Here is a 13,672-nt window from a genome sequence, read left to right on the forward strand (position 1 = left end):
CAGCCCCCTCTGTAGTTTAAGGCTTGGTCATACAGGATTTGACACAGTAGGGTTTCTTGGACAGTTGCAGTATACACATCCTTTCAAACATCATGGATGACTGCACAGAACTTGGACCGAGTGTTTTTTTTTTTAAAGTGATCTATACTGTTAGCCTGTTTCAATTGGTAAAGTATTCTTGATGTAAAGTATAACCGCAAAAGACTGCCTCACCATTTCTTTTATGCTTGGCTTTTGGAGTAATAAGCAGACTGCTATTTGAAGATCTAAGGTTGTGACTGAGTGTAGGGGGATAGGATTAAGATTATTTGAGTCTTTACATACTACATACTAGTAGTAGTATTTTAAACCCAGTTCTAAAGACACAGGTAACCAATGTACTGATGTTAAAACTGGTGAGATGTACTCAGATTTTCTTTTTCTGGCTAAGGTTTTTGTTGCTGCATTCTGGATTAACTACACCCACAACCAATTGATGTCTTTATTAAATGACTAGTTAGGAGTGTGTTACAGTAATCTAGCCAATTACTGCAGTTCTACCATTCTCATTTAGTTTAGTAATAATTCTATTACTAAATTTTAGCTATAAAGCCTGAAACTACAAAGTATACTGTAGTCAGAGGTGTTAATTTCTCAGACTAAAAATTATGATGATTCCTAAATCATTTAAAAGAAGTGTTCGTATATTCATTTTGTGTAAGTATATTGGATCATAGAGAACAGCATATTTAACTCTCAAGGCGAGTCCTGGATTGAAAGCTAGATACAGAAATCTGTAATTTGAGTGAACTTGAGACTTTGAAACTCTTAGTTTAAAACAAGTGTTAAATTCTTGCTCCGGGTCTGTTTTAATCTAGCAATTGGCTTATTTGGCAAGGGTTACCAAACAAAATGGCTCTTCTCTTTTGTAATTCTCTTTTTAAAGTGGAAAGATCTTGCTTGCACATTTCATTATGGATTTTTGAAATACTTGTAAGTACTGTAATATTTTTACATCTTAACATATGTTTTTAGGTTGTTGCTGGAGGAAATTTTTAAATGATAAAACATACTGTGATTAAATATATTTGTGATTTGAGTCAATGTGATCTTTTCATTCAGCAATTGTTAACTTGTATCTACAACGGTTCATATCTGCAGCTTTGAAAAGTGGCTTTTGCTCTGTCCATGGACACATAAGGAAATCTAACCTTAATGGTGCTTGTATTACTCAAAGAAAATGCAGTTACAGACAGCATTCACACTTTCATGGTATTAATAATTAATTGAAACTATTGACTCTTTCTTCGATCACTTTCATTTGAAAGCTCATGTATATAATAGCTATATTTTAAAACAAAATGTCCTCCATAATGTTTTGCGACAAAGGCACATTTTTCCTTGATTTTACCCCTCTGCTCAACAATTTAAAATTACAAATCAGTCAATGCAGGTGCGATTTAAAGTGCACAAATAACACTTTCATTTAAGGTTATTCCCATACATTTCTGTCACACCATGTTAATACTTGTTAGTATCCCTTGGATGCAATGACCAATTGAAGTCCGTGATTCAGCAACATCATCAACATTGATCGAGCTTGGCGGCATTTACTGGAACTTGAGCAGGTTTCTGTACAACTCAGAATTCATTGTGCCACGGCGGTCAGTAGTTACAACATCATTGAAGATAAGTGTACCAGTGCCTGTGGCAGCCTTACATGCCCAAGCAATATCACCCCCACTACCATGTTTAACAGATGAGATGGCATGCTTTGGATCTTAGGCAGTTCGTTTTCATCCCAATACTTTGCTGTTGCCATCACTGTGATGTTTATTCAAGCACTCCGTGATTAACTGTGTTTTTATCTACTCCTTCAAACTCCTATAGTATACCCTTTATCCTGCACATTCATGAATTCGGAAAGAATAAATGTTCTCCCACATAGTTGTGCATATTTATACTCTAATTTTAAGTTTATAGTTTATGAATGAGAGGAATACATTGCTTTGCATAATTAAATTTATTAAATCAGTTCTAAATTACTTTAGAGCTTATCTTTTAAACAGGACTTAACATCACCACATAAAGTACTTATGTAAGTGTGGTATAAATTTAGTGTATGTACAACAGAGAAGCAAACAAGTGACAACAATGAAGTGAGGAGAAAATTATTTGGTTTGGAAAACTTTGGCAACAGCCACATACTGTATACAGTACTTATAATTTCAATTACAGTTTTTTCAAAGTAAGAATTTTGTAAACCAATGGTTACAAAATCTTAGAAAAGATTTTAGACACAGATGTAGAATAAAAAGAGTAAATTATTTTTTAAACAACTTGCAGAATACAGGGACACTGCAGAGCACCATGAGTCTGTCATCACTTAGGACATATACACTACATTCTTTATAGTTCTGGATTGAATATAACTACTGTCCATGCACATCCATCCCACCCTGTTCTCATCATAAACACTGTCTTGATTTTGGTGAAAGTGATTCTTTATTTTTCTCTACAGATTCAAATATTGACTGCCCACAGTTCAATATCATCAATTTCAGTACTAGGTTAATTAGTTGCCAATATCATGCTAGTTTTATGAGAGAAGTAATTCTGATTTTATGAACGATACAATTCATGCCTCCCATTTGCTTAGAAACCAGTGTTTGGGTTTAGTGTTCTGCATATTTAACGAGCAGAGCCCTGTCTGAAGGGCTTAATTTTCAGTTTTAGTCTACTGAAAGAAATGCAGTTCAGTATCGTAAAGCACTTTTTACTAGCTGCGTTCTTTTCTCTACTCATCTTAAGTGGAAGCAACATTTAATAATCGAGGGGCATTTGACAATGTTCTTTTAAGAGGGGAGCCGCGTCCATTTATAGATTTACTATGTCATTATTACCACATGTATAGGGTACAGTGAAATTCTTACCTGCATGTGCTAATCAACGTGCAACACATTGCCATTCTTTGGCACCATGGTTAGTGAGTATAACGAGTTTACCTCAAAACTTTGGTTTTCCTTACCTGGAAAAATTCTCAACACAACTTACAAACACTGTCAACCATTAGGGGATATTAAAATTCATTCATTTACTGATGATAGTAAGCTCTGGGATGATTCAATTGAAGAGGCCTGTAAATGTTTTAAAATAGTAACAGTTTGTAATGATAGAAAAAGCCATCTCCAACTGGAAGGTAATGGTTCAGAGCCATTATATTTTGCAAGAATGGTTACAGAGTTCATCTTAGTGTTGCGTATTACATAATGTTCACTAGTTTGCAAACACTGGAATGGCAGAATTGAATATAGGCCAATGGCCTACAACTGTTTGAAGTAGTGTTAATCAAACAAAGTAATAGTAATGACATAAACAGCTCATTGGGATTCAGTAAACAGACCCTGGAGTGAAGCAGGTTATTTTACAGAGGGTGAAGGGTGGTGATTGAGGCTTTTTGCCAGGTTTTAATTAAGAACATTTCTGTTTTCTTTTAATTTTGTATAGTACATAAGAAAATCACTACTAAATGCCATTTGTTTCATGTATTTCCAGGCTGGTCTATATGCATTTGTGATGATGATACGTCTTTAGAAAGCAGGTGTTTTGTATTTAAATGGCTTTCATATTTCATTTATTAACAATGTTTCCAAAATTGGACCAGCTAAATGTCTAACTCCAGTTAAAATTAACACCTTTATTTGAACACAGAGGTATGCTTCATTTTCAGGTTACATTTGGCGCTTTTCCACTGCATAGTACGGCACAGCACGGTTCAGTACAGCTCACCTTGGTTCGGCTCGGTTTGCGTTTCGACTGCAGTTTAGTACCGCTTTAGAGTGGGCAGGATTATTCACGTGTCGTTATAGTTGCGCCACCTCTACTGCCGTGACATCATCGTAAATGCGCCACAAACAAACACACAACAATGGAGCATATCGACGGAATGGTGTTCTTCATTCTCGGCATGTGGATGTTTTTAACAGCAAGACGAAGGAGTTTGTTTCAAAAGAGGCTGATGGCAGCCAAAGAAAACACAGCTAAAAAAAACAAGAGAGTTGTTTTGGAACTTTTACAACAACACGCAGACAACGACAACACTTTAGCTCGACGACGCGCAAGGGTAATCATCTAAAAAAAGCACATCACTAGCTAACTTTTATTACTGTTGCAAAGCATAAAATTAACTTAACTGCCAGTGTAACATTAAAATGCTGATTCTGTATATTACAGATCTTCCACATTTTGCAAAAAAGTCGCCGCAACAGACCATCCTGTAGTCGCTCTTCATTTTTTTTAACTTGTCCCTACATTGTTTGTAAGTCCGATGGTAGCCGTAGTGCGCTCCAAGAGCTTAGCGACCTCCTGAAAAACTTTTTCATTCCGCATCGCCCCATCCAGCTCTCGCTGGATCCGTTCCTCGGCTACCAACGAGAGGAACGTCTGTACTTCCTCAATAGACCACGAAACAGCCATTTTTGGTTAAAGCAAAATGGTGCGTCCGAACCTTCGCTGGCTGTGCTAAAAATCTAGCGGGTCTGTTGTGTCTCGTGTCGCAAGTTCAGTGACGCAGTAATGACGATTTTCACTGGCCAATCAGTGACCAGCAGAGTTTACACATCACGTTTTGGTAACGGTTCGGCGCGCTAGGAACCTCGGCTGAGGTGGTACTAAAAAAATGACCAGGTACTGTTCCCAGTGGAAAACCCCCCAAAAGTGAGCTGAACTGAACTGTGTCGTGCTGTTCTATTCAGTGGAAAAGCGCCAATACAGTGTAACAGCTTGATTTGAAGATGTGGGAGCAAGCACATTGTGACAGATGTTTCTTCATGACGTGCTTGTTAGGTTAACTGATGGTTCCAGATTGGCCTGGTATGAGTGTGTAGTATCTGTGCCTACAATCGACTGGCTCCTTCTTGTAGGCCTGCTTACTGGCTTATATCCAGGGCTGCCAGGGTAGGCAATGGCTCCCCATGTAGTGGATTAAGTGAGTTATTAATAGCCAATATTTATTTTTAACGTTTTTATAAAGTATATTTTTTTGTGCTTAATATTGATGGCATATAAGACATGCCTACGTACTAACCACATTTATCTTTTTTGCTTTTCTCAATATCAGATGAGATCTTGTGTCAACAATTAGTTGTATTTTAAAAAACGTTAGTGCTAAAGACCACCATCCGAGTCATAAACGCACATTCATAAATCCAGCAGTTATATTTTTTTTGCTTTATTCAGATAATACAGAAAACTGCTGTGTCATTTTAAGCGTACATGTATTCTGTTTGTTTTTTTCTTTTAAGATACAGTTAATAGTTAATGAATTTAGACGAGACTGAAATGCATGTGTGAAAATTTGCATCTGCTTTGGAGCTGATTTTGTGTATTTGTTTTGATGTGAGCTACACTCCATACCAAACACTGCTAATCTCCCCCATAATTTTCAATTTGTTTTTCATTTAACATTTCATGAGATATGTTCTAAAAGAACATTTAAATGGCTTAATATTGAAATGATTAATATTTTGTAATGAGTAGAGCTGATGCTATGAGACAGTGAAACAGTTCATAGCATACTGCTGAATCACCAAATTATCACTTATAAAAATTCTAGCACTGCCAAATCATCAAGCAGATTCAGGTTGAAATCAGCCTTTAAATCATAATATACATTTCTTTTTTTTATTAATTTTATTACAATCAATACATAGCAATCAAGTTTTACAAAAAAGAATTATGTTAAGAACAGATCGATCCCCACCCTGAGAGAGAGAGCAAGCCAAACGGTGTAAAATTTAAGGCTTGTAAAAATACCTAAATTAATCATTTCTCTGTGTTTTATAAACTTATTTTAAAATATTACTGATTAGATCCTGCCATGTTTTGAAAAAGTCTGTACAGATCCTCTAACTGAGTATTTGATTTTTTCCAATTTTAAATAGTATAACACATCAGTTTCCCACTGACTTAAAAGAGGAGAGTTTGGGTTCTTCCAGTTTATCAGAATAAGTCTGCGTGCCAACAGTGTAGTGAATGCAATCACAATTTGTTTGTCCTTCTCCACTTTAAGCCCCTCTGGAAGAACCCCAAACACAGCTGTTAATGGGTTAGGAGGGATTGTGAGTCCAAGGCTGTCTGAGAGGTAATTAAAAATTTTTGTCCAGAATAATGTTAATTTGGTGCAGGCCCAGAACATGTGACCCAGTGAGGCTGGGGCTTGGCTGCAACGCTCGCAGGTTGGATCATGCCCTGGAAACATTTTGAGAGTTTTAGTCGAGACAGATGTGCTCGATATATAATTTTGAGTTGTATAATTGTATGCTTTATGCATATGGAGCTCGAGTGAATTCTCTGCATTGCTACTTTCCACTCCTTTTCTGATATATTAATTGAGAGGTCATTTTCCCAGTGTCCTCTTGGATCTTTGAAAGGAAGGGATTGTAAAATGATTTTATATATTGTAGAGATGGAGTCTAATTCCTCAAAATTGAGCAATATTTTTCCAGCGTGGATGAGGGTGCAAGATGAGGAAAATCTGGAAGGTTCTGTTTAACAAAGTTCCTGATTTGAAGATAGTGAAAGAAATTTGTAGTTGGAATGTTAAATTTGGAATGTAATTGTTCATAGGATGCAAAGACGTTGTCTATATAAAGATCTCTAAGCAAGTTAATTCCAAATTTTTCCAGATATTAAAACTGCATATGTTTGTGAAGGTTGAAAGAGGTGGTTCTCTTGCAGGGTGCCACAGAAAGAAGCTTCTCCGCCTTAAAATGCTTTCTACATTGGTTCCAGATTCTAAGTGAGTGGAGCACAATTGGGTTATTAGTGTATTGCCGATAACGTGTGTTTATTGGAGCAGAGCAGGAATACAAAGAAGTACTGCAGGATTTTACTTCTATTGCGGTCCATGCCTGTGTATGTTCTTCTATTTGTGTCCAGGTTCTTATCGACTGTATATTTGCCGCCCAGTAATAAAACTGGAAGTTAGGTAGAGCCATGCCGCCTTCTGCCTTTTGTCTTTGTAGGGTCGCTTTTGATGCGTGGATGTTTAGAATTCCAAATAAATGAGGTTATTGTTGAATCTAATTGCTTAAAGAATGATTTATTAATGTATATTGGTATGTTTTGAAATAAAAAGGAGCTTAGGAAGAATATTCATCTTAACAGTGTTAATTCTTCCAGCTAGTGTGAGATGAAGGGTTGACCATCTATGCAAGTCTTGTTTAATTTTTTCCATGCAGACGATTTAAATTTTGTTGATATAGAGCTTTATGTTTACTTGTGATGTTTACCCCTAGGTATTTAAACTGTTCTGCAATGATAAAAGGTAGGGTGTCTAATCTAATATTATATGCTTGAGAATTCACCGGAAAGAGTACACTTTTATTCAGATTAATTCTGAGACCAGAGAGCTTTTGAAATTCTGTGAGTGCTGCTAAGACTGCAGGCACAGAATTTTCTGGGTCCGATATATACAGTACCATGTCATCTGCATATAATGAGATTTTCTGTTCCAGTCCTTCTCTGCTAATCCCCTTTATCTGATCAGTATTTCGACAATGTATTGCCAGTGGTTCAATGGCAATTGCAAACAGCAGCGGTGACAAAGGGCATCCTTGTCTTGTGCCACGTTCTAGTTTAAAGTAGTCTGAGCTAGGGCTGGGCGATTTTGCCTAAAAAAAAAATCTTCGATTTTTAAAGAAAAATTCGAGTTTCGATTCGATTTTCTTTTTTTCCAATGCACTTAAAAAATGGCTGCAAACATCAGATATAGTGTCAAAAGTGCAACTTTATTGCTATGATTGTCCTCAAGAGTTAAAATGCGTAGAATCCCAAAACAAAAAGTAAAAGAGGCTCTGTCTGTCATTCAACAATTTCAAGCTTTAACCCAGGTTTAAGCAAAAGTGCAACAGCTTCACAGTAGCTTAAATTTTCTGTTCAAGAAATCAGATAATTACAAATGTTGTAACATATAACATTACAATTAAAAAAAATAAACTCTTCTCAGTATAGTGTGAATATAAAAAATGAAACATGCCTGTGGCAGACATATAGCCTGCTCAAAGAATGAACAAATGTAAACTTTTATCTATAACAACAAAACACGTGCTTGTTAGATCTCTGAAACATTGTGCATGCTCATTCTAAACATTTTTTGCAAGAAAGATGAGCCTGTCCACAACCTCTGGCTTAAGGCAGGCCCGGTTGCAGGTAACTATTCCCCCACCCACACTAAATACCCTCTCTGAGGGGGCACTAGTGGCTGGAATAGAAAGATATTTTTTAGCCAGTAAGCTTAGCCTTGGAAAGTTGGGCTGATGCAGCTTCCACCATTCAAGAGGATCTGTGTCTGGCTCTATGTCTGGAATAAGGAAATACGTTGCAAGCTCAGTCTCAATTTTTGTTTTCTCAGATTGTGGGTGTGGCGTGGTGGATGGTGCACTGTTTTTAAAGAAGGCACCCAGAGTCATTTTCTTTTTTGGTGGGGTGTTCTCTTGAACAGCTGAGGGACCAGCTTCCTCTGTGGTAGAGTTGCAGAGAGCAGAGATCTCAAGACACCGCTCTTTTTTTGACAACTTCCAGTTTGCTTGCATCAATGTAGGTTGTACGGAACCTCGGGTCTAAAAGTGTGGCCATGTCCAAAAGTTCCTCTTTCTCCAAATCACAGTATTTACTTTCGAGGTAACGCATGATGTTAGCTTTGATTGTTTTTGTTAGCTCCAAATCTTCCTCCTCTGGCAGGAGGAGACTTGTTTTAAACAAATGCAGCACTGGTTTGATGCATGACACACTGACATATGATTCCCTGACAGTGCATCAGTGAAGTCCTGAGAGGTTTTACTGCTTTGTTGGTGGCTTCTAATACTTCCAAATCTTGCCACGTGGGAACAAGATGACGCGTTTTCTTGTCCGCACCCAGGACACGAGTTATTGCCTTCTCTTGCTCAAGAAAGCTCAATCATCTTTTGACGAGACCCCCAACGTGTTGGGATTCTGAGATCAAAAGATGCTGGGAAGTCCAAGCTCAGCCTGCACCTCTGTCATGTCTCGCCTTTTTCCAGCTGTAGGAGAAGGCTGATACAGCTTTTTTGCAGACCCCTATGGCCCGATCGATCCTTGGATCCTTCACACCATTCTCTGTCATAAATGTGAAAAGATATTTAGTATATTTTTTGTCACTCAAAGCTTAAACTATATATTTGATTATGTGAGTTTTCAAAATTCTTTTGTACTTTTATCACAATTTTAATAGCTGTAACACAGTTTAATACATAATGTATAATGAATGCAGATTAAGGAAAAGTCAGGTTTATTTATGTAACCCAGTCTATGTGTGTAAACCAGTTGAAATATATACCATGTTCTGGCTATTAAATTATAAGCAAACAGTACTTTACAATGTGCAAGTATGTGCACCTATTTATTCTTACACCAACTCTTACCTATAGCGTTGTAGGAGTCTGTGGCCAAAACACTGCAAGCTGGGCCAGTTGTTGTCCTTAAGGGCTTTTATGATGTTGGTGCCACTATCAGTTGTCATGCAGACGAAGTCGTTCCTCCGAAAGTCCCCAGGAGCTGAGAGCGCCTTTTAAGCCATGGGCAATTATGTCACCAGTGTGGTTGTCGGGAAATACGCTGTCTGAAGGCAGATGCTGCGCAGAGTCCAACTAGTGTTGATGTAGTGAACCGTCAGACTCAGATATGGCTGCATCGTCCGGCTGTACCACAGGTCCATTGTGGCTGAGTAAAACTGCATCTCCTCCAGCTCACTGCGGATCTTTTCCCGAGTTGTATTGTACAGGTGAGGCAGCGCTACATCGGCGAAATACTTGCGACTGGGGACAACGTACCTCGCATCTAATACTTTCAGCATGTGATTAAAGCCTCGCTTTTGACAGAATAACTTGGCAGCATGTCTGTGGCAATATAAAACGTGATCGCCTCTGTAATCGCTTTCCATCGCTCCGTTCTTATCATAAGGTACACAGTTTGTAAAGCTCTCTGGAAGTGTAGTTTGCTTTTTAGCAGGTGTGCTAGAGGAGCCGTTTTCCACGGAGTCGGCTGCACTTCTCCCATTCTTCGGGATGTTTATTTCTCAGGTGCTGGAAAAGATTTGTTGTACTGCTGCTTCCGGTAGCAACAGCCTTGAAACATATTTTGCAGCAAGGCTTCTTCTGTGTTTCGTCTGCTGCATCAAAACCAAACCAGTTCCAAATTACGGAATTACCTGTGCCTTTCTTTGGAAGTAGTTCTCTGCTACACGCTGCCATGCTATTTTGACTGTGTTAGGCGGGCGGGCTGGCTCATATCGCACGGTAACCAACAAGGACGAAACGCGGAAAAGTCCGAAAAAACTATTGTGGCAAAAAACTCGAGTTTGCAAAATAAAAATTGCTTTAAACTACAAAATCGATAAATCGATGAAATCTATTTTTTGCCCAGCCCTAGTCTGAGCAAATGTTATTGATGCAAACTGAAGCTTCTGGGTTAGTATACAGTAATTTAATCCATGCACAAATGTTCGGGCCAAACCCAAACTTCTCCAAAATAGTAAAAAGGTATTTCCATTCAATCATGTCGAATGCTTTTTCTGCATCCAATGATAATAATATTTCTGGGGTGTTTGATTTAGTTGGTGAGTATATTACATTAAACAGGCGTCGAAGATTTAAAGATAAGTGTCGGCCCCTAATAAATCCAGTTTGGTCTTGTGATATTACCAAGGAGAGCACTTTCTCCATCCTTCTAGCTATGATTTTAGAGAGTATTTTAACGTCGTTATTCAGAAGTGAAATTGGTCTGTATGATGCACATTGTAATAAGTCCTTATTTTGTTTTGGAAAGACAGTGATTAATGCTTGGCTAAAGGTTTGTGGAAGAAATTGGTTATCTCTGGCTTCTGTAAATGTTGCTAATAGGAGGGGAGCTAGCTGAGCGGAGAATTTCTTGTAAAACTCTGCAGGGTAGCTGTCAGGGCCTGCTGCTTTTCCACCTTGGAGTGACTTTATAGCATCCAGTAATTCTGATAATGCCAGAGGTTTATCGAGTTCCTCCACACTAAAAGCGCCAATTTGTGGTATCTGTAATGTATCCAGAAATGCATTAGATTGTATATTGTCTTCTTTAAACTCAGTAGTATATAGGGATTTATAGTAGTCTCTAAAAGTGTACATTATATTTTTGTGTTTGATGATTTTATCTCCGTTAGTGATTACCGAGATTGCTATGCACATCTTGCTTGTGAATTTGTTGCTAAAAGCTTATTAGCTTTCTCTCTATGTTCATAATAATGATGTCTGGATTTGTAAATTAGATGTTCAGTTTCTTTAGTTGTCAAGAGGTTTAATTCTGAATGTAGAGCCTGCCTCCTCTTATGTAGAGTCTCGCTTGGTAGTCTGGCATGTTCTTCATCTATTTTAGTAATTTCGCTTTTATCTCTGCTACTTTCTTCGCTCGGATTTATTTCTGTGGGAAAGATATGAGATAATCTGTCCTCTTAAGAAGGCCTTAAGAGTTTCCCAGAGTATTCCTGCAGAGATCTCAGGGGATGTATTTGTCTCTAGAAAGAATTCGATTTGTTTGGATATAAATTCAGTACAATTCTCGTCAGCTAATAGAAGCGGGTTGAGGCGCCATCTGCGGGGTGAGTGTATGGGGCTTAGTAATTTCAGCTCCAAGATCATCGGAGCATGGTCTGAAATAACAATAGCATTGTATTTACAAGATTTAATCTTAGGCAAGAAGTTATTATCTATAAAGAAGTAATCAATCCTTGAGTAGCAATGATGTACTGGTGAGTAGAAAGAATATGTTCTTGAATTTGGGTTTAAAAACCTCCAGGGATCTGATAAGTTGTGATCAGTTATAAACTTTGTAATTATCTTTGCGGTGTTGGTTGCCGTTCCCCCTGTGGAGGAAGTCTTATCTAAAAGTGGATTTAGAACACAAAGTCCCCAGCCATTATAAGTTTATGAGTGTTCAGATTGGGAATGGATGCAAATAAATTTTGTATAAATTCCTTATCATCAACATTAGGTGCATAAACATTTATCAAAATCATTTTACAGTTAGATAAGTCTCCCATGACCATCACATATCTCCCTTCAGGATCCAATACTACATCTGATGCTACAAATGGTACTGTTCTATGTATGAGAATTCCCACCCCTTTAGTTTTCTCATAATATACATTTCTAAACGGTTATAATTATTTATAGCACTTGACATTTTTATTTTTGTTATCAAATAGATGGAAGTAATTATCACAGATAATTTGATAGATTTGGCCAAATGACATTGTTTTTTTTTTATATTATTATTTTTTTCCTATTTCACATGCTCAAAAATTGACTTAAGCATGTAATGAAATTCAATAGATGGGTTCTTTAAATAAAGCAAATATGTATTGTTTTAATGATTATAATGGTACACAAACGAAGATGATGTGAATGGTTGGAGTTCCAGAATTGATTAACCCTGTTTTTGAAGGGCTGGTTGTAGATATGTGCCTAAGCCTACTACCAGTAGTAACTAGCACAGAGTTGTAGACGATTTTAAATCTGTCTTGTTCCCATTCAAGGTCTGAGACAGCTGAGCTCTCAGTTGTTTTGACCTTTTTAAAGGCTGTTCAATAAGTAAAACCAGGTAGGGTTTAAAGCTCTTCTCCTGAGTCAGCAACTTCCAGACTTTGGAGGAAGCAGACATATATTATTGTTCTAATTCTGGCCACACTACTCCCAAAAACCCAGCAGATTTAGCACATAAATATAACATTTTAAATATCTTTTGTCCTTGTTTTGATCCAGGGAAACTAGTGTGAAGAAGACCGCAGGTTCTGGTCCCTCTTGGCGTACAGTTCCCAAGTCTAAGAGTAGTAGTGCTTTACTGCAAGAACGCAGCCCAACATTGTTTCCAGGGAGCCAGGCAAATCTAGGTAAGTAGTCTTTTTTGTTTATTAAAACAGCTTATAACCGATTACATCCTTGAGATCCATTACATATAACCCAAGGGTAGTTTATGCTGGGTATCTGGTTAAGGTTTTTTTGAACATTTTTAATTCTGTGTAGCAGTGTGTTCTAAGATGAGAAAACAAGTCAATTTTTAAAAAAATGCAGCACAATTAAATGTAAAATGCTATACAAAGTGTTTTATTAATAGTAGTATAGCTAGAAAGTAAAAACGTCAACATTTATATTAGGATGTCTGTATTCCAGGTATTTACTTCCTTTAATTGCTTAAGAATAAAAGCAGCATTACGATTTTCTTTGACTCCAGGGATGTTTATTCTTAACTACTGGCATATTAAATCTTGGAGCATTATATTGCTGCCTAGTACTGAGAAGTGCTTCCTAAAGTTGTAAAATTCTTCTGTTCCTAATATATTCCCAAAAGATCACTGTGATATAGTTTATCTTTAGAACTTGCTTACGAAATTAAAAGGTAAGGTATGCAGCACATACCCGTCTATGCTCTATCCACTAGTGAGAAAAGTTTTTCTAACATTATCGATCAGGTGTCAGTAGTACAATTAGTAGAAGGCACAATGTTTCTCTTAACCATAAACGTGCTGAATACTTTACAAACTAAAAATTCATCCTAATGGTGTGCTTGTACCACCCAAGACATATATTTTTGGGTCACCTTTTCCTTCAGTTAGCATGGTTTTGCTGTTGAGCAGCCTTATAATGGGTCC

At 37.4% G+C, this 13,672-nt stretch overlaps 1 protein-coding gene across 10 annotated transcripts in view; it reads left to right on the top strand.

Moving 5' to 3' along the window:
- Window positions 1-13,672, top strand: part of usp54a (ubiquitin specific peptidase 54a) — a 276,084-nt gene that overhangs the window by 223,430 nt on the left and 38,982 nt on the right. For all 10 annotated transcript variants that reach the window (XM_039768304.1, XM_039768332.1, XM_039768343.1 and 7 more), the window contains one exon: window positions 12,786-12,913. In XM_039768304.1, coding sequence (XP_039624238.1) covers window positions 12,786-12,913 — 128 coding nt within the window. The remainder of the gene's footprint in view (window positions 1-12,785; window positions 12,914-13,672) is intronic.

The sequence above is a fragment of the Polypterus senegalus genome, chromosome 1 (genome assembly GCF_016835505.1).
Source record: "Polypterus senegalus isolate Bchr_013 chromosome 1, ASM1683550v1, whole genome shotgun sequence".
Lineage (NCBI taxonomy): Eukaryota > Metazoa > Chordata > Cladistia > Polypteriformes > Polypteridae > Polypterus > Polypterus senegalus.